This window comes from Filobasidium floriforme, assembly GCF_021052385.1.
Source record: "Filobasidium floriforme strain CBS 6241 chromosome Unknown HD553scaffold_1, whole genome shotgun sequence".
NCBI lineage: Eukaryota > Fungi > Basidiomycota > Tremellomycetes > Filobasidiales > Filobasidiaceae > Filobasidium > Filobasidium floriforme.
The window spans coordinates 1,866,302-1,882,383 of NW_025763622.1; the positions used below are offsets into that span (position 1 = coordinate 1,866,302).

General features: G+C 52.7%; 6 protein-coding genes and 1 non-coding gene across 7 annotated transcripts; 4 read left to right on the forward strand and 3 right to left on the reverse strand.

Annotated features, from left to right (window-relative positions):
* Positions 1-494: 494 nt before the first annotated feature.
* On the reverse strand, positions 495-2,205 carry HD553DRAFT_338552 (uncharacterized protein; the record flags this gene model as incomplete). Its single annotated transcript, XM_046182351.1, has 6 exons — positions 495-527; positions 592-621; positions 713-937; positions 1,009-1,079; positions 1,221-1,680; positions 1,744-2,205. The coding sequence occupies 6 exons, from the start codon at positions 2,203-2,205 to the stop codon at positions 495-497; spliced, it is 1,281 nt and encodes a 426-aa protein (XP_046040483.1).
* A 209-nt stretch (positions 2,206-2,414) lies between these two features.
* Positions 2,415-5,299, forward strand: HD553DRAFT_330409 (uncharacterized protein). The gene is made up of 3 exons (XM_046181973.1): positions 2,415-4,296; positions 4,390-4,531; positions 4,595-5,299. The coding sequence occupies exons 1-3, from the start codon at positions 2,539-2,541 to the stop codon at positions 5,113-5,115; spliced, it is 2,421 nt and encodes an 806-aa protein (XP_046040484.1). The 5' UTR covers positions 2,415-2,538; the 3' UTR covers positions 5,116-5,299.
* A 254-nt stretch (positions 5,300-5,553) lies between these two features.
* On the reverse strand, positions 5,554-5,646 carry HD553DRAFT_t3. The gene has a single exon. It is a non-coding gene; the product is annotated as a tRNA-Lys (tRNA).
* A 1,807-nt stretch (positions 5,647-7,453) lies between these two features.
* On the forward strand, positions 7,454-10,125 carry HD553DRAFT_303573 (putative pre-mRNA splicing factor). The gene is made up of 9 exons (XM_046178887.1): positions 7,454-7,900; positions 7,966-8,113; positions 8,184-8,606; positions 8,685-8,815; positions 8,881-8,970; positions 9,027-9,174; positions 9,238-9,564; positions 9,635-9,903; positions 9,965-10,125. The coding sequence occupies exons 1-9, from the start codon at positions 7,643-7,645 to the stop codon at positions 10,013-10,015; spliced, it is 1,845 nt and encodes a 614-aa protein (XP_046040485.1). The 5' UTR covers positions 7,454-7,642; the 3' UTR covers positions 10,016-10,125.
* HD553DRAFT_330412 (uncharacterized protein) lies at positions 10,126-11,397 on the reverse strand. Its single transcript, XM_046181974.1, has 3 exons — positions 11,239-11,397; positions 10,973-11,173; positions 10,126-10,905 (listed from the first exon to the last, which is right to left on the reverse strand). Exons 1-3 carry the CDS (start codon positions 11,304-11,306, stop codon positions 10,533-10,535), a joined length of 642 nt encoding a protein of 213 aa, XP_046040486.1. The 5' UTR covers positions 11,307-11,397; the 3' UTR covers positions 10,126-10,532.
* A 107-nt stretch (positions 11,398-11,504) lies between these two features.
* Positions 11,505-13,806, forward strand: HD553DRAFT_18530 (3-hydroxyacyl-CoA dehydrogenase). The gene is made up of 13 exons (XM_046176982.1): positions 11,505-11,822; positions 11,888-11,928; positions 12,008-12,031; positions 12,100-12,110; positions 12,199-12,324; positions 12,424-12,522; positions 12,610-12,693; positions 12,789-12,941; positions 13,014-13,048; positions 13,132-13,212; positions 13,284-13,291; positions 13,364-13,540; positions 13,630-13,806. Exons 1-13 carry the CDS (start codon positions 11,654-11,656, stop codon positions 13,645-13,647), a joined length of 1,026 nt encoding a protein of 341 aa, XP_046040487.1. The 5' UTR covers positions 11,505-11,653; the 3' UTR covers positions 13,648-13,806.
* On the forward strand, positions 13,673-15,987 carry HD553DRAFT_18554 (GroES-like protein). The gene is made up of 11 exons (XM_046176985.1): positions 13,673-14,092; positions 14,178-14,245; positions 14,320-14,350; positions 14,436-14,505; positions 14,587-14,600; positions 14,664-14,821; positions 14,895-14,962; positions 15,034-15,237; positions 15,328-15,459; positions 15,533-15,628; positions 15,702-15,987. The coding sequence occupies exons 1-11, from the start codon at positions 13,966-13,968 to the stop codon at positions 15,757-15,759; spliced, it is 1,026 nt and encodes a 341-aa protein (XP_046040488.1). The 5' UTR covers positions 13,673-13,965; the 3' UTR covers positions 15,760-15,987.
* Positions 15,988-16,082: the final 95 nt, after the last annotated feature.

Below are 16,082 nucleotides of genomic sequence, written 5' to 3' on the forward strand. Positions count from 1 at the left end.
GAATAGTCCAGTTCGTGAAGCGAACACGGATGAAGATTGTCAGTCCCTTTCTTAAGATTGGTTGTCGAATGTTGATGTTTGCGGCAAATTGATCTAATCCCATAGGCCAAGTTGGAAATTCACCCAAGCTTTGGTAGCAATAGCCTGCGCATGACCATCGTCTGTGACAGTGGATATGAGCCACTCGTCCCGTCCGAGTCTGTAGTGGGAAACGTTAACGCTTTATCGGCCTCTACCCTCACCGCTCAGATGATGACAATGTACCTGTACGCTTCATGTGCTTCTCCCAAGATTGTCTCGATACCGCCGCGCAAGTTGGAGAAGAACAACGCTGTTGTGAAGCCCTGGCCCGTATGGATCGAAATCATACGACCGCTTAGCATTGCGCTTCATAAATACAATCGTTAAAAAGTCGTCGTCATGTCACACCATCGTAACTTTTCGCTCTTCGTAAAACAATCAGGCAGGCTCCTGATCATCATCATGAATACCAATCAGGGCGACACGTCGTAAATCCCGATCCCGTCCTGGCAGCAGCGAATGAAGGGTCAGCGTGCGTGTGATGAACGCAAATGGGGGCATTAAGCTCACAGTCTGAAACACCGTCCATGTTGATGCCGGCTACCAACGGCGCCAGAATAAAGACACCAACCAAGATCAGCCCATCCGCCACCATTCCACGTGTATGAAAAAAAGGATCGATCCTGCTCACCCCAAACTTGTTCTTCAAGACCTCCACGACACTCCTCCCCGCCCCGTCCTTCCTCTCCCTGTCGTCTTGGTCAAACACCTCCCCCGTCCGCTGCAGCAACAACGTCACATCGCTCGTATACGTGAAGCTCAGACCCAGCGCCGGTTTGACCGAGGTCGTGCTGAAGACGGAGGGAAAGGAGTTCAGTTGCCGCGGACCTGTCAGGGGGGTTGTAGAGTTGATCATCTGCAGAGGGATCAGAGATGTTAGAGGGTCAGAAGTTCAAACGAAAGGATTGAACTGAGTGTGAGGCTTACTATACACAATGCCCCGGTTTTTTCTACCAACACCTTCAAACCATCCAAGAAGGCTTGCATTTCCGCCCGACCTACATCCCATGATCATAGTATGATCCGCCCACGAGGTTCCGATTAAATGAACACGATGTATATTCAGATGTAAGAAAAAGCTCTTTCGGCCACAACCCGTATAGGCATCATTCTACTTATCCCAGTCGCACGAGACTCACCGTGCGCGTTCCCACTGACCAGACAAGGTCCTAAGAGAGGTCCTATCGAATCGATGACGATGACCTTCTTCCCTGTGTTCCCCGTCGTATTTGGCTGCTCCACGATGCCGTCATTCGTTTCGTCGCAGTTCCTATCTGTATTACCGCTGCTGTTATCCAGTTGTTTCTGCCGGAAGAGGTTCAACGTCTGTTTCACCCCGTCCAGATCAAACAGGACAGCAAGCTCAAGCCTCTCCAACGCATCCTGTGCTTCCCCTTGTTGGGATCTTGCAAGATCTTCACTCTTGGCTGCTTCCACATCTATACCACCTTGAACGTGTGGTGTGGGTGACGGAGAGGAAAGCCTCGCGCTGATATCCTTGACCCGGTCGGCGTCGAAGGAAGCTTCTGTATCTATCCAGAGACAGGTTGATCGTGGGTCGTGGAAGAGGATTCGCAGGACTAGGTGCAGCGCTAGTAGCTACGAACGAGAAAGATCAGGAGTCAGAGCAATCCGTATGAACTATCAGTGTAGGGATCGAACGATGCTCGCAGTCCGTCCTGAGCTTTTCGTCCCTGCAACCTCTACAACTCCGCCTTGCGAGAATTCCTTGAAGAAACCCATCAAGAGGTCGTCCAGGCTTTCCAACCCGAATCCGAATCCCGCTGAAGTTGAGCCCGACCCCGCGTCTTCCCCGCCACTGCTACCACCAGCCAGATCCAGGATCGACATGGCGTTCAAAGGTTTCCTGCCCGCTAATTCCTCCTGCAGACAGGCTTCCAACAACGATCCCCATGCCTCCCCGATCGTCACTCCGTCCTGGTCGTCGTTGTCGTTCCCTTGAGCATCTCTGGCATTCCTAGTTGCTTGTCGGAGCAAGCCGAACAACCTTGTCGAGCGGGTGTGGACGACTTGATCGGTCGATTTCACGCCGATCGTGTCGAGTAGCGTGACGAGCTTTTGAGCTTCGGGGTTAAGGGATGGTTGGAGACGCTTGAGTCGCATGCTATATATGTACGGCAAGCGAGTGGTCGTTATAAGATTGAAGAAATGACGTCGAATAGCTAGCTAGAGATGGTTTGTTATGGATGTAGCGTGCCCCTCTCTCCCCAACTAGATCACGTGACAAACATGGGGGCTCAATCGAGATTTCAGAGAGAGTCGCCGTCCGTTGAGCATATTCAAGTCGATACACCTACATCATCTCTCGTTGGCAACTATACACCACCAACATAAAGACAACTAGCTCGTGTACATTCTCCTCGCAGCAGGTTTACCTCGATCTTATCACCCCTCGTTACAACTCTTTCGCAAACACCCTCGTCGAGACTCGCCGGCATGCCCGAGGCCTCCTCCTCGACCGCACCGTACACACGGATCTACACCGTCAACGGTCCATCTACCACCTCTTCCTCCTCCCTGCCCACATGGATCACGACAAAAGCCCGGACAAAAGGAGGTCCCAATAAGAAAAGATCACGGACTCAACACTCCTTGGGTCAACTCGAGCTCATCCAGGACTTTGCCTTTCCCCAATCGGCCATCAAGATCAAGCTCACGGACGATGGACAACATGCCGTAGGCACGGGGACGTATAAACCGATGATGAAGGTTTGGGATCTGAATCAGTTGACGGTCAAGTTTGAACGGGTGACGGATGCGGAGAATGTGGATTTCGTCATGCTCTCGCAAGACTGGACGAAGAGCTTGCATTTGCAGGCCGATCGGTCGCTGCAATTACACACGCAGGGAGGATTGCATCATACCGTCCGGCTACCGACGTACGGTCGTGCGTTGACGTACCACTCGCCTTCATGTGAAGCGCTTGTAGCGGCCACGGGCAAGGAAGTCTTTCGATTCAACCTCGACGAAGGGAGGTACATGATGCCCCTCGTCGTCGGTGGCGGTAGCAAGAAATCCACGGGCGCAGAGGATATCGACGGGGTCAACTGTATCGACGTCGACAAGAACCACGGGCTGTGGTCGTTCGGGCTCGATGGAGCCAAGAAGGGTCACGTCGAGTTTTGGGATCCGAGGTCGAGGACGGCGTTGACATCGCTTCACCTGCCTACGTCGAGCTTGAAACCTACCGCCACCGCCTCTCCCTACCTCAGTATCACCGCCTTGCAATCACACCCTACCGACGGGCTCTCCCTCGCCGTCGGAACCAGTACGGGCCATACCCTGCTTTACGATCTCCGAAGTCCGAGACCCTTTGCTGTCAAGGACCAAGGATACGGCGAGGCGGTCAAGAACGTCTCTTGGTTGACGAGCGCGGATGGGAGCACGAGCAAGATTTCGAGTGCCGACTCCAAGGTGATCAAGGTCTGGGAGAAGTCGTCTGCGGGAGAAAACCTGTTTTCCCTTCAACCTCACGCTCCGTTATTGAACCTCTGTCCTCTGCCCGGATCGGGTATCCTGCTGGCCGCACTCGATTCGCCTCAGATGTCGGCTTACTACGTCCCCGAACTCGGACCCGCACCGAGATGGGCGAGCTTCTTGGACGGGGTCACCGAGGAACTTGAAGACGACGTCGACGGCGTCAACGGGGGTGGCAAGGGCGCCTACCGGGACTATAAATTCGTCGACCGTGCCGAACTCGACACCCTCGGATTGTCCCATCTCGTCGGGACGTCTACACTCAAACCTTATATGCACGGATACTTCCTCTCGCTCAAGCTGTATACGACCGCTCGACTGTTGTCCAACCCTTCGAGCTATACCGAGCATCGGGAAAAGGTCGTGGAGAGCAAGATTGCGGCTCAACAGGAATCGAGGATCAGGGCGAGGAAGCAGCAGCCAAAGGTCAACAAGGCCCTCGCCGAGCGGGTCAGGAAGCAGGAAGAGAGGGAAGAAGCCAAGGAGAGGAGGAGGAGAGAGAGGAAGGGGCTCGTCGATGGGGATCTCGAAGAAGAGGAGGACGAGGACGAGGTGGACGAAGGCGAGACGGATGGGAAGAAGAAGAAAAAGTCCGCGTCGACGACCAACATCCTGCAAGATCCGCGATTCGCCGAGTTGTGGGAGAATCCGGATTTCGAGGTCGACGAGCAGAGTCGGGAGTACGAGTTGCTCAACCCCGGATCGGTACATGCGGCCGTGAGTTCTCGTTTGTCTCGTCTCGATGGGTGTGACTTGGAATCCAGTCGCTTACAGTGCAATTCTTTTTTTCCTTGTTTCCCGCGCGCGCAGAAACGACAAAAGACGGCAGTCGAGGAAGAAGAGGAGGAGAGCGACAGGGCGTCTTCGGATGGCTTGTCTCATTCCGATGATGACAGCGACGAGGCCGACGACAAGGATGGAGATGAGAGTCAGGACAGTGACGAAGAAGGAGGCGAGTCGGGATGCGAACGAATCATCGAGTCAAGTCTGTTACTAATCATACTTGCCTACATAGAGCTGCGACCCCGCAACTTTAGCTGGGTCGACAAGGAAGAATACGTTCAGAGGCAAAAGGCCCTGTCGAAGCCGCGTATGGTGGCAGGTGGAGGGGATGACGAGGATGAGGATGGTCGTTCACGGGTCGGACGAGGGTCGACGTTCGGACAACGTCTCAAGCGAGGCGATCGGGATGCAGCGGCCGGGTCGAGCAAGGGGAAATCGAGAGATGATGGGATCCTCACCGCTCGAAGGACGAAAGACGGGGGGATGGAGATGTCTTTCGTGCCACAAGCCAGCGGGGGACGAGGCGAGGACGATCTCAACGTCGACTATGTGCCACAGAAGAAGGAGGCTGCCGACGATGGCAAGAAGTCCGGCGACAAGCGTGTCGAGAGGTTCGCCGCCGGATTGGAGAAGGGTGGTTACCGGGGCAGCGCAGACGGGAACCGCGAGGTCACCGAAGACGAACGCAAGGGACGATCGAGCAGGCGACATCCGGGAAGGAGCGCATCGAAGAACGTGTTCAGGGGGTTGTAGATGGAGTTGCGACCACTCACTCCGTTTGTATGGGCGTCTGGTACGAGCTTTTGCTTCAATGCCATTATCATGCGTAATATCATACCATGTACAGCTTTACCTTGGGCGATCGGCCAACAAGACTCCGACCTTTGTGTATGTTGAGAAGTCCTCTCTGCCGTCACACGATGATGGTTCTGGTTGTGACTCGAGGCAGCAATGCGACGATCTTGAGAAGATGTAACCTGATACCGTGATATTAGAGGCGGCGATAGAGCGTCAGACGCGCGGAGGCAAACGATGACGCGCGGAAGCGGAACCTTGTGATAAAAACTCGCCGAACTCGCGGATATTGGCAAAAATATGGGGTACGCATCGCGGTTTCCGATCGCAATTCAACCATCCTGAGACCAGGACAACCGGTAGTATCTGAACAGGACTGCTGAGGACAAAAAGAATAGCCCATTGTGGGGATCGAACCCACGACCTGCCGATCGCAATGGCTGTGAAGCTATTAAGAGTCGGCTGCTCTACCAACGGAGCTCAACGGGCTAATCGGTAATCGATGTTTGTCAGGATGTCAGAACATTTATATACTGACATTGAAGTAAAGGGATGAAAGAGGAGGTCTTCAGAACCTCTGCAATATCCTGACACCCCGAGGGCAGAATTCAACACACTGAGCAGGAAACTTCTTTCATCAAGCGAAATCGACTCTCGATGACTCGCCGCGCTAGACACTTTCCTTTCTGTGACGTTCGTGGAGAATTGTGCTCTTGCTTTAACGCTTGTATGCTATTGAGCGAAGTTGCTGTAGTCATAGTACACGAACGCCGAAGTGCATCTACTCCTTGAACTCGTACATGCCACTTCCAAATCTGCGCTTCCAGCCTGTATACGCGAAACTTGCCGTTCTCTTGACCTTGCATTGCAACTGAAATTTACTGGGTTCCGCATTGGGCAGCAACCACCCGTCCTTCTTCTAGCGGTACCATGATATGATTCCCAACCTACGCTTGCGTGTGATGCATTTATTGTGAATTTCCGAAGGTACACAAGTAGTCACTGAAATATAGCGCGCCCGCATCAGCGGCAAGTAGTGCGGACCGCCCCCTGCATCGTTCCTCTGGCTCAAATCTTACACTCAAAGCGCAAGTGCTACAAGGTACTCAAGACGCCTGAACTCCCATCATAACATCGAGCTCGATCGTTTCGTTCAATGACTCTGAGACGAGAGCCGAGCTGATATGATAATTGGCCATTCCGGACGTGTAAGCGCATTAACGATTGACTTCGCAAGACTCTGGTCGATAACAATCGCCCCGATCAGCGTGTCTCGCCGTTTGGAAGCCCAGTTTTCAGTCGCCTCTCGTTTGCACGTATGCGACCCGTACCGGACTAAAGCTGACAAGTCACGCTGCAATGCTTTTGTCAAGGTCACTTAGGCGGTCGAGATCCCTTGATACGTCGCGTACTGGGATGCCGTTTGCGCCGTCTTATAAGCGCGCCCGCCATCTGCAGTCCTGTCATCGGGTAATGCGATCGATCTTATGATAGAGTGTGGCGAAGAGCCTGTGCTTGTCGATAACACGGCAGAATGTCTGGTGCCGCGAGACTTTTCTGCCCTCGTCCGGCCGTTTCGACTGCTTCCAGACGCTTTCTAGGGGTTTCCGGCGGCTAAGAAACAAAACAGTCTGATACAAACGGATCAGCCTGATGAGGTGCGTCTCTGGGGCTACTCTGTGCGGAATACCAAGAGCTTGCTCTGACAATTGGGTGCATGCAGCCACCTGGAACATACCCTCTTATTCCGTCTTGAGTGAAATTCAAGGGCATGAGGCACGCATTCATCAGTGACTGTGATCGGAGTGAGGTCTACCTAAGCACGAAGATACCTGACAAGTCGTGATCCGACGAATAGGTCTTTGATCTTTGCTGATATCACCGCCGGTTCTGATGGGAAGCCGGAGAATACATTTCGAAGGAGGGCCTCGCCGGGTACGGGGCGACGTAGGGCAAATCCGAGCTGTAAACACCTGCACCTTGTCTCGCCACTTGCCAGGAGCTTGAGGTCGAACGAGGGCAAACATGCTAATTTATGAACAAATTCGTGTTCCTGAAAGATTTAGGAGACGTCTGGTCGTTCAGGTGGACGAACAGCCACTCTCGTCATCCGCGACCACAATGAGCTGAATGATCGGGTTTTTGCGGGCATGGGCCGTGATTCTCGCCAACAATGGTCCACATGAGCATCGTATTTTCGCAATCCGGACGGCTTTGTTTATTCGATCTGGCTTCGGGACGCCCCGTAGGCATCGGTGCTGCGGGTAGGGCGAAAGTATGATCGTATAGTGTAGAAAGACACTCGAAACACCAGGTCTTTCTGAAACGCTCAGAACGGAAGGCCCCGCGAGAAATGTCAGGCTCGCACTCGGTCGCCCTCACCCTTGCGAGGGGTATTGAACCATCATGAATCAATCGGTCCTGTTCGTTCTGCACGACCCGACGTCCTAGATCATTTTGATCAAACACAACCAATAGCACGATCATGTCTGGACTTGTATCAGGGTACGGCTCGTCCGACGAGGAAGACACGGTCGATCAAGCTCAAGCCGTCAATTATGACGCTTCAGCCGCGATCCGACCGGCACCGGAAGATGACGATGAAGATGAAGACGACGATGCAGCAGCCGAGCAAGCCAAGAAGGATCTGTATGGATTGAGTGGAGTAGCGGGGTCATCAAACAAAGCGAACAGGGCGGATCGGGGGGTGAAAGTAGCGGCGGCACCGGATGTACTAGCGGAAGTGAGCAGCAAGACTTTTGTAGCCTTTCAAGAGCTCTCAGGCTGACCGCTATTACGAAACTGCAGGATCCGAACGCTCCTACAGCGATGATCACACGGCCAACAGACAAGGTCATGAACGTCAACATCACGTACGATGATATGATGCGTCCGGTGCTGGGGCCCGACAATCCGTTTGACACGAGGAAGAACAAGGGCATGAACAGTTTAGCTGGTGCGTCCGATGTCGACCGGTGCCTCTACTCATATATTCAGCTAATGCTCTGTGAATAATCCACCATCAGGTCATGTTGAGGAACAATCAATGGACGCCCACTCGTTCTTGCAACAACAACGGACGTTCGCGGTACATGGCTACGCTCTCAACCCTTCAGCCGTCTCGAACGACCCCTCATCCACCTATGTCGGGAACGTCGCTTCTGCTGCCGAAAACAACTATGCCTTGATCGAGAACATCAAGGGTACGCATATGTCTCGAAGAGAGAACAAGCGTAAACGACAAGGCAAGGGGGATGCTGGGGTAGTCGACGGAGATGGGGCATACTTGGGTCCCTGGGCTGGTTGGGAGGGTGAAAAGGAGGAAGGCGTGGAAGAGCTGGAAGAGGATGCAGAGAAATGGCGAGCGGAGAAGAGGAGACGAGAAGAGCAGCAGGAGGCTACTCGGGAGAAGATGAAGAAGGCTGGAGAGGAGAAGAGTATCTTCCACGGTCAGTACAATCCACGTCAACCCGTCTTGCGTCGTTCTTCAAGACTTGCTAGCTCACTCGGAAGCCTTTCACTGACAGGCAAATCACTTACCGACTACGCTGGAAGAACGTATATGCATATCCCTACCGATCTGGGTGTCAACCTCAAACCGGACGAAGATACCCCTGCCGTGGAGAGCTTCATCCCGCAGACTTGCGCACATACCTGGGTAAGCCGGGTCGGTGATGCGGCGGGTGTGTCCTGGAGGCTTATCCTCTTCGCTCGGTCGAATAGACTGGACATACCAAGGCCGTTTCGGCGATTCGATTGTTCCCCAAGAGCGGTCATCTTCTGTTGAGCGCTAGTATGGACACCAAAATCAAGGTCAGCATCAATGAGACATCATCCAGGGGCTACGGGCTAATGCTTTCTGTCCGCAGCTCTGGGATGTTTACCACGAAGGGAACGTCCTGCGGACTTTCATAGGGCACACTAAGGCTGTCAAGGATATATGCTTCAACAACGATGGAACCAAGTTCTTGAGTGCGGCTTATGATCGACAAATCAAGTTGTGGGACACCGAGACCGGTAAGAACCAAGTCGTTTTGATCAGTCAATGAGCTCGACCTGATTCAGGCCGTCCCATAAAAGGTCAATGTATCCAGGCCTTTTCGAACGGAAAGATTCCTCACTGTGTGAAATTCAACCCGGACGAGGACAAGCAGCACATCTTCCTGGCTGGTATGCAGGACAAGAAGATCATTCAGTACGATCTGAGACAGAAGGAGATTACGCAGGAGTACGATCAACACTTGGGACCCGTCAACACCATCACCTGGGTCGACAACAACCGACGATTCCTGACGACTTCGGACGACAAGACGATCCGAGGGTGGGATTACGATATCCCCGTCGTCATCAAATACATTGCCGAGCCGTACATGCACTCGATGCCTGCTGTTACGGTTCACCCCAACAGTGAGTTCGGTATTTGATCCACGCATGAATTAGCTCTTCGACCTAATGACGTATATTCTGTCGCTTGCAGAAAAATGGTTCGCCGCCCAGTCTCTCGACAACCAGATCCTGGTGTACTCAACCGACGGCTTCCGTCAAAACCGGAAAAAGCGATTTGCCGGGCACACCATTGCTGGTTACGCTTGTGCGATCGGGTTCTCGCCAGACGGCCGTTTCGTTTCCAGTGGAGACGGTCAGGGTAACATGGTGTTCTGGGACTGGAAGGGAGGCAAGATCTTGAAGAGGTTGCACGCGCACAAGCAGGTGGTCATCGATCACGCATGGCTACCAAATGAGCATGTGAGTCAGAGATAGCCCGGCCGATTTGGAGGGCAAAGGCTGATATAATCCGCATATACAGTCAAAGCTTGTGACCGCGAGTTGGGATGGAACCATCAAGCTCTGGATCTAAGCAGTGTCAATCACCGTCTGGGGCAAAGCTGGCCGCGAGGAGGCCAAGTTGTAGTCACACTGACGTGTATGGCGGTCAACATGTATACATCGCGCTCGTCTCTTGCCTGACCCGAACTTGAGCCCTGCTTCTTGACGATCGTTGCTGGGTATGGGACTTTATGATATATCTACATATTCACTGACGCAATGTTGATTTTCAAGCACGTCTGCTCAAGTATTAGAGCTCGAGGGCTGGAAGCCGAAGGAACTCTTATACGCTTCCTCGCAACCTTTCTGAAGCGTGTCGGGATTCGGCTGCTGGGACCGTCTTGATCAAAACTCCATCATACAACAACGGAGTTGGCGATGCGAGGAGGAGCAGTTGCCTCTTGTACTGTGCAGGGCGATCCTCGCGTTGACAAAGGCCCGGGCACTGCGGAAGTCTTTCCAGATCCTGGGTTCCGTAACAGACGAGATGGCAGGCGCCAGGACACCCGGGCCCTGCCCATTCAACGAGTGGTGACAACATGCCCTCCTCAAAATCGTAACATCCGAGTGTCCACCCCGTCGATCATGCCCTTGGCCACCCCGCTCCCTTCCGCACCCATTACGATGCCCACTTCCACACCCGAAGTCTCTCTTGGGAGCAAATCCGGCCCAGTATCTTCTGGTCGGCTGGCTACCGCTAAACGTGGTCGGACACCGAGCGAGGAGCAGAGGAGCTTGTACCGAGCTCTGATACGTTCGAGGAGTACGGCGAGATCGGGCTCGTCCTGGGGCTTGAGGGATTCCGTTCCAGCGTTCATGGTGGCGTCCGGCTGCACGGATGAGTTGTCGGGTACCGGGGTGGGGTTGTCGGTAGGAAAGGTCGAGATGAGGTTGAGTAGCGTCTGAATATGGTTCTGGGCTCTTATCAGGCCCTCGGAGGAAATCAGCGACATCAATCAACCGCTGAAATAGGAAACTTATGGCTTACCGTGGGCTGACTTTCTTCCCACCCTCCGCTTGACTCGATGTCTGTTTCTCCGCGACGGCCCGCCAGAACAAGGCGATCCCTTCTATATATCCGACCTCTTCCCAGATCTCGAAAGCCTTTTCCTGGCCGATCGCTCGACCTTCAAATAGGCCGTGTAGTCGACCGTGTTCGAATCCATCTTTGTAACCTTGTTGATAGTACCTGTATCGAGGTTTGTAATGGGTAAGGAAAACCTTGCGAGTAGGATGACGAACCTGGAGGCTCACGTTTGTTCGAGGTTGTTCAGCGAATCTAGGGCGTCAAAGTCGTCTGTGAAGTCCATGTCCATCGTCATGAGGTCCTCCGGAGTGATTAGAGTACCGCAGCGTAGGGAACAATTTCCCCAAAGCCAAAAAGGAAGTCAGGGTATTACCACATGAGCAAACGACGTACGGGCGAGTATCTCCTGAGCTACTGCTTGGAATAGAGTTGGGCCTGAGAGCGAACTTTGTGTGCTTACCTAATCGCTCAACCCCTCTTCTAGCGGAAACAAATATTTGCTTCCGATGGCATATGATACCGGGGGTTCAAGTTATAGCCGGTCGAAGGTCACGAGCACATCATCAGCTACAACTTCACACACACCCTCATCCACGTCCATCTCTCGTCTCGATCTGACAATCCGACTGCCACCTACATACAATGCTGAGCCGAGTAGCTCTCCGATCTCGACCGGTAGCACAAGCCGCACTCGCACGCACAACCCCTGCCACCATCATGTCCAGCCGCCGGATGTACGCGACCTCGAAACCGGACGATGCCAAAGCCGACAAGGTCAAGAGCATCACCGTGTTCGGTGCGGGACTCATGGGTGAGTTACCAACATCAGACTATGACGGATGGTTAGGTAGGAGCTAAGATACCAGTGCTGTGTAGGTTCCGGGATCGTTCAGGTTGCTGCTACGAGCGGGTACAAGGTATGTTTCACGGTTCAGCGGTATGTTCCTCTCTTCTTGGGCAACGCGAGCTCAATAGACCATTTTGTGCTCTTTCCAGGTTGTGATGACTGATGTAACAGAGGTAAATAACTAACCAGAAAATCAGCCATATCCTCGAAGCTTACGATGCCTCCAACTCAATCTCTACAGAAAGCGCTCGAGTAAGCTAAAAAAAAAAACCCCGCTTCCAATCCCCGACTTCCAGCTCAGCTGAACTGACTGGCAAAACTTGATTCCACATCGGAAAAGGAATGGAATGAACATCATCCACAAATCTCTAGCTCGAGTCGCCAAGAAGATGGCCCCTAAAGCGGAGAAGAGCGAGGAGGACTGGAAACAACAGGTCTTGGAGAGGATCACGACCAGTCAGGACCCGTACGTCTACTCAGCTTCCTGTACCGAGTGTCTCATCTTCGGAGAGGCCTGAAGTGTTGACGGTTTATATGGTGTGGGCTGAATCGCGTGTAATCGCAGGGCGGAAGCGGTACAGAACGCCGATCTGGTCATTGAGGCTATCATCGAGAATCTCAAGATCAAGCAAGATTTGTTCGCCTTCCTCGACTCTAAAGCCAAGTAAGCCATTTCCCACGATCGATTATTATACACGGCATAGAGAGAACGAAGGCTGATAGAGGTATAACATTGTCTCCGGACTGGTAGCAAGGATTGCATCTTCGCTAGCAACACCTCAGCGCTCTCAGTAGCCGAGATCTCATCCAAATGTTCCGAAGACCGACGAACCAGGTAAGCTCGCCGTTTCATCCGAGCTCCACCCAGTTCCCTCCTCCCATAACGATACTCACTCGACTGGTTTGACATCGATCTTTGGGTGAAAAAAGGTTCGCCGGCGTGCATTTCATGCAACCCGTACCCGCCATGCGTCTTGTAGAAATCATCAAGGCGCCCAAGACCGATCCGGAAATCATCGAGATCTTGTTGGCGATCACAGCTAGGATGGGCAAGAGTCCTGTTAACTGCTTGGATACCCCTGGGTGAGTCTCACTTTACGGACGTAACGATGGCGGTCATTTGGGCTGACCGAATTACGAGGATGGCAATTGTAGGTTCATCGTCAACCGGCTTTTAATCCCATATCTGAGTAAGTTCAGACGTGAAGGAGCGACTTTTTGTGTAGTATATCCCTCTGATGAAACTATGTTCTTGCATATTCTCTGTTCATAGTGGAATCGGTACGCATGTTGGAGCGCGGAGAGGCTACGGCCGAGGATATCGATCAGGCCATGGAGCTTGGAACCGGTCATCGTGAGTACCCCTTCCCAAAATTTCCGACACATGACGAAACATATCTGACGCATTGATTACGCTGAATACAGCCATGGGAGTGAGCTATCTTGCAGTCATTTATCTAGATGGAATTCTAGGCTCACAGAATCTCCTTTGACCTCCGTCATAGCCCTTCAAGTTGCTCGACTTTATCGGCCTTGACACCGCCTCCCATATCGTCTCGGGGTGGCAGGACAAGGCCGACCAAGGGCTTATCGACAAGAAGTTGGTTGAGCCTAGTCCGTTGATGCAGAAGATGATCGAGGAGGGGCGGTTGGGCCGGAAGAGCGGGAGAGGCTTCTATGATGTGGGTAGCGTGCTCACGTCTCCAGAGATGACCGGTCGCGCCCGTCCCCGTGTCTGAGCTGACGCCACTGCTCTGGTTTCCGTTTCTAGTACTCTTCAAAGTTGTAGGATCGAAATGTCTGTAGCTTGTAGCATTTAGGAACAATCCACTTGATCAAAGAACCCTCCACACTCTCCAAAGGAAGGGTTCTGACACGAAACGATGCCCCCCTCCACTTTGCCTCCACCTTTTCCGTAGCAAACGCCGGGGTTGAGTATGACGTATACCTAGGGAACGACGAGACTGTGTCTTCAAGTATAGAGCCAGACTTCGATCTATACCTACCTGCCTCGACATCCAAACCTAAGCATATCGCTACTCAGAGCTACTCGATCCATTCGCATCTCCTTGTCAACAAATACATAAGCACAGAAATCTGAACCGCAATGTCGCTTCCCAAGACCTACAAGGCCCTCCAGCAGAAGGAAAAGGGCAAGCCCTTCGAGATGATCGATGTCGAGATGAAACAACCTGAGAAGAGGCAGGTCGTCGTCAAGGTCCTCGCTTGTGGTGGTACGTTGCTCTTGATGTGCGACCGTCTTTCCGATGTATCATATTTTGTTGGGCTGACCGTTGTCCGATGCGTTTCTGCTCGTAGTCTGTAGGAGTGACGACCTGGTCAAGGAGGAGATGATGCCTGTCCTTCCCCGTATCCCCGGTCACGAGGTGGGTTTCAGAGTTGCAACCTTATATTAAACTAGAGCTAAGGGCTGAAACACCGAATCGGCTTCCGGCATTAGATCATCGGAGATGTCGTCGCGGTCGGTGACGGTAAAGTCCTCATCTTGTTCCTCTGCATCCGGGTCACGAGCTAATTCAGAATGGGTTTCACTTCTTCGTTAACCATTACGTATAGGTGTCGAGGCGTTTGAAGTTGGGGACCGAGTCGGGAGTGGATGGCACGGGTCCAACTGCCTCGCCTGCGTGTAAGTCGAACAGAAGAACAGGCGATCTTCGGTATAAGCCGGAACCCTAGTTGATTATTTCCTTTCTTCTCATCTGGCCAGACAATGCGCTAAGGGTGAGCCTTATCTAGAGTTATACTCGTCAGCTTTGTAGTGATTGACGGAGTATGCGTTTCCAGGCGACTACCCTACTTGCAAGAACGAGGGTATCAACGGAATCTTGACCGATGGAGGATACGCCGAATACGTCACCCTCGACTTCACCGGGATCACGAAGATCCCGAAAGAATTGGACCCTGCTCAGGCTCCTCTGTTCTGCTCCGGAGTCACCACCTTTGTCAGTCAATGTCGCTCGGTTGCAAGATATGGCCTAGAACTTTTGGCTGATGCAATCGAGTCTTGTAATACAGAACTCCATGAGGAACATGGGTCTTCAGCCCGGAGCTGTTGTCGCCATCCAAGGTCTCGGTGGTCTTGGGTAAGCGTTTTGTACAGGACAGCGGGCGAACTTCTCTCTGAATCTGAATACCTGCGATTTCCATATATCAGCCATCTGGGTGTCCAATTCGCTGCCAAATCCGGTTTCAAGACTGTCGCGCTTTCGTCCTCCGATTCGAAGAAGGATCTCGCCAAGGAACTCGGTGCTCACGTTTACGTCGACGGATCGAAGGAGGATCAAGCCGAGGCGCTCAACAAGCTCGGCGGTGCCGATTTGATCATGTGTACCGCGCCCAACGCCGATATTATCAAGAAGTATGTGAACGATTCTATTGACCATGGTACTTCTTACTTCATGGCTAATGGCTGATAACTGCGACGTTGTCGAAAAACCTTGATTACTAGGCTCATCGGTGGTCTCGCTGTCAATGGGACCTTGCTCATCCTCGCCGTTGTCGGCGACGATTTACAGATTCCTAGTATGCCGCTCATTCAGAAACGCTTGTCCGTCCGAGGTTGGCCCAGCGGGAGCCCTAGGTGAGATAATTACCAGTGTTCCAGCGTTCGCGATAATCAGTATTTCTCACTTCGCGCCGATCTTGACGCTCAGGGACTCGCTCGAGGCGATCCAGTTCGCGCTTGATCAAGGTATCAAGTGTTACGTCGAGAAGTATCCTCTGGAAAAGGCCGAAGAGGCCTACGAGTCGTGAGTAGCATTGCTCCCAGCCATTTCTCTGGGAAAGGGCACAATGACTGACTACAGCCTGAACCTCTGACAGCATGATGAGCGGAAAGGCTAGGTTTAGGTCTGTGCTCATCCCGAACCACCAAGCCTGAGCTGACAGCCACGCCGGCGACGAAACAAGAGCTATTCATTGTCTTGTCCCGGTAGCTTGAGGGCAGACCAGCCCGATAGGACGGCTGTTGCGATCCTTACTACCCCTGCTGTGATTCCCTGTATCGACATTTCAATTGTGTGCTATTATTGTCAAAGTATGCAGAAGATGGTATCTGTCCGATCCTGATCATCGTACCCGCAACACGGTTGTATCGCTATCAATCGTGTGATTTGTGCCGCATTCTGGCTATTCTGGAGTTGAGATCGACCGGATCAGTTCTATCAGATCGATGTCGGGCCTAGGAGATCAGCGCGAGTTCTC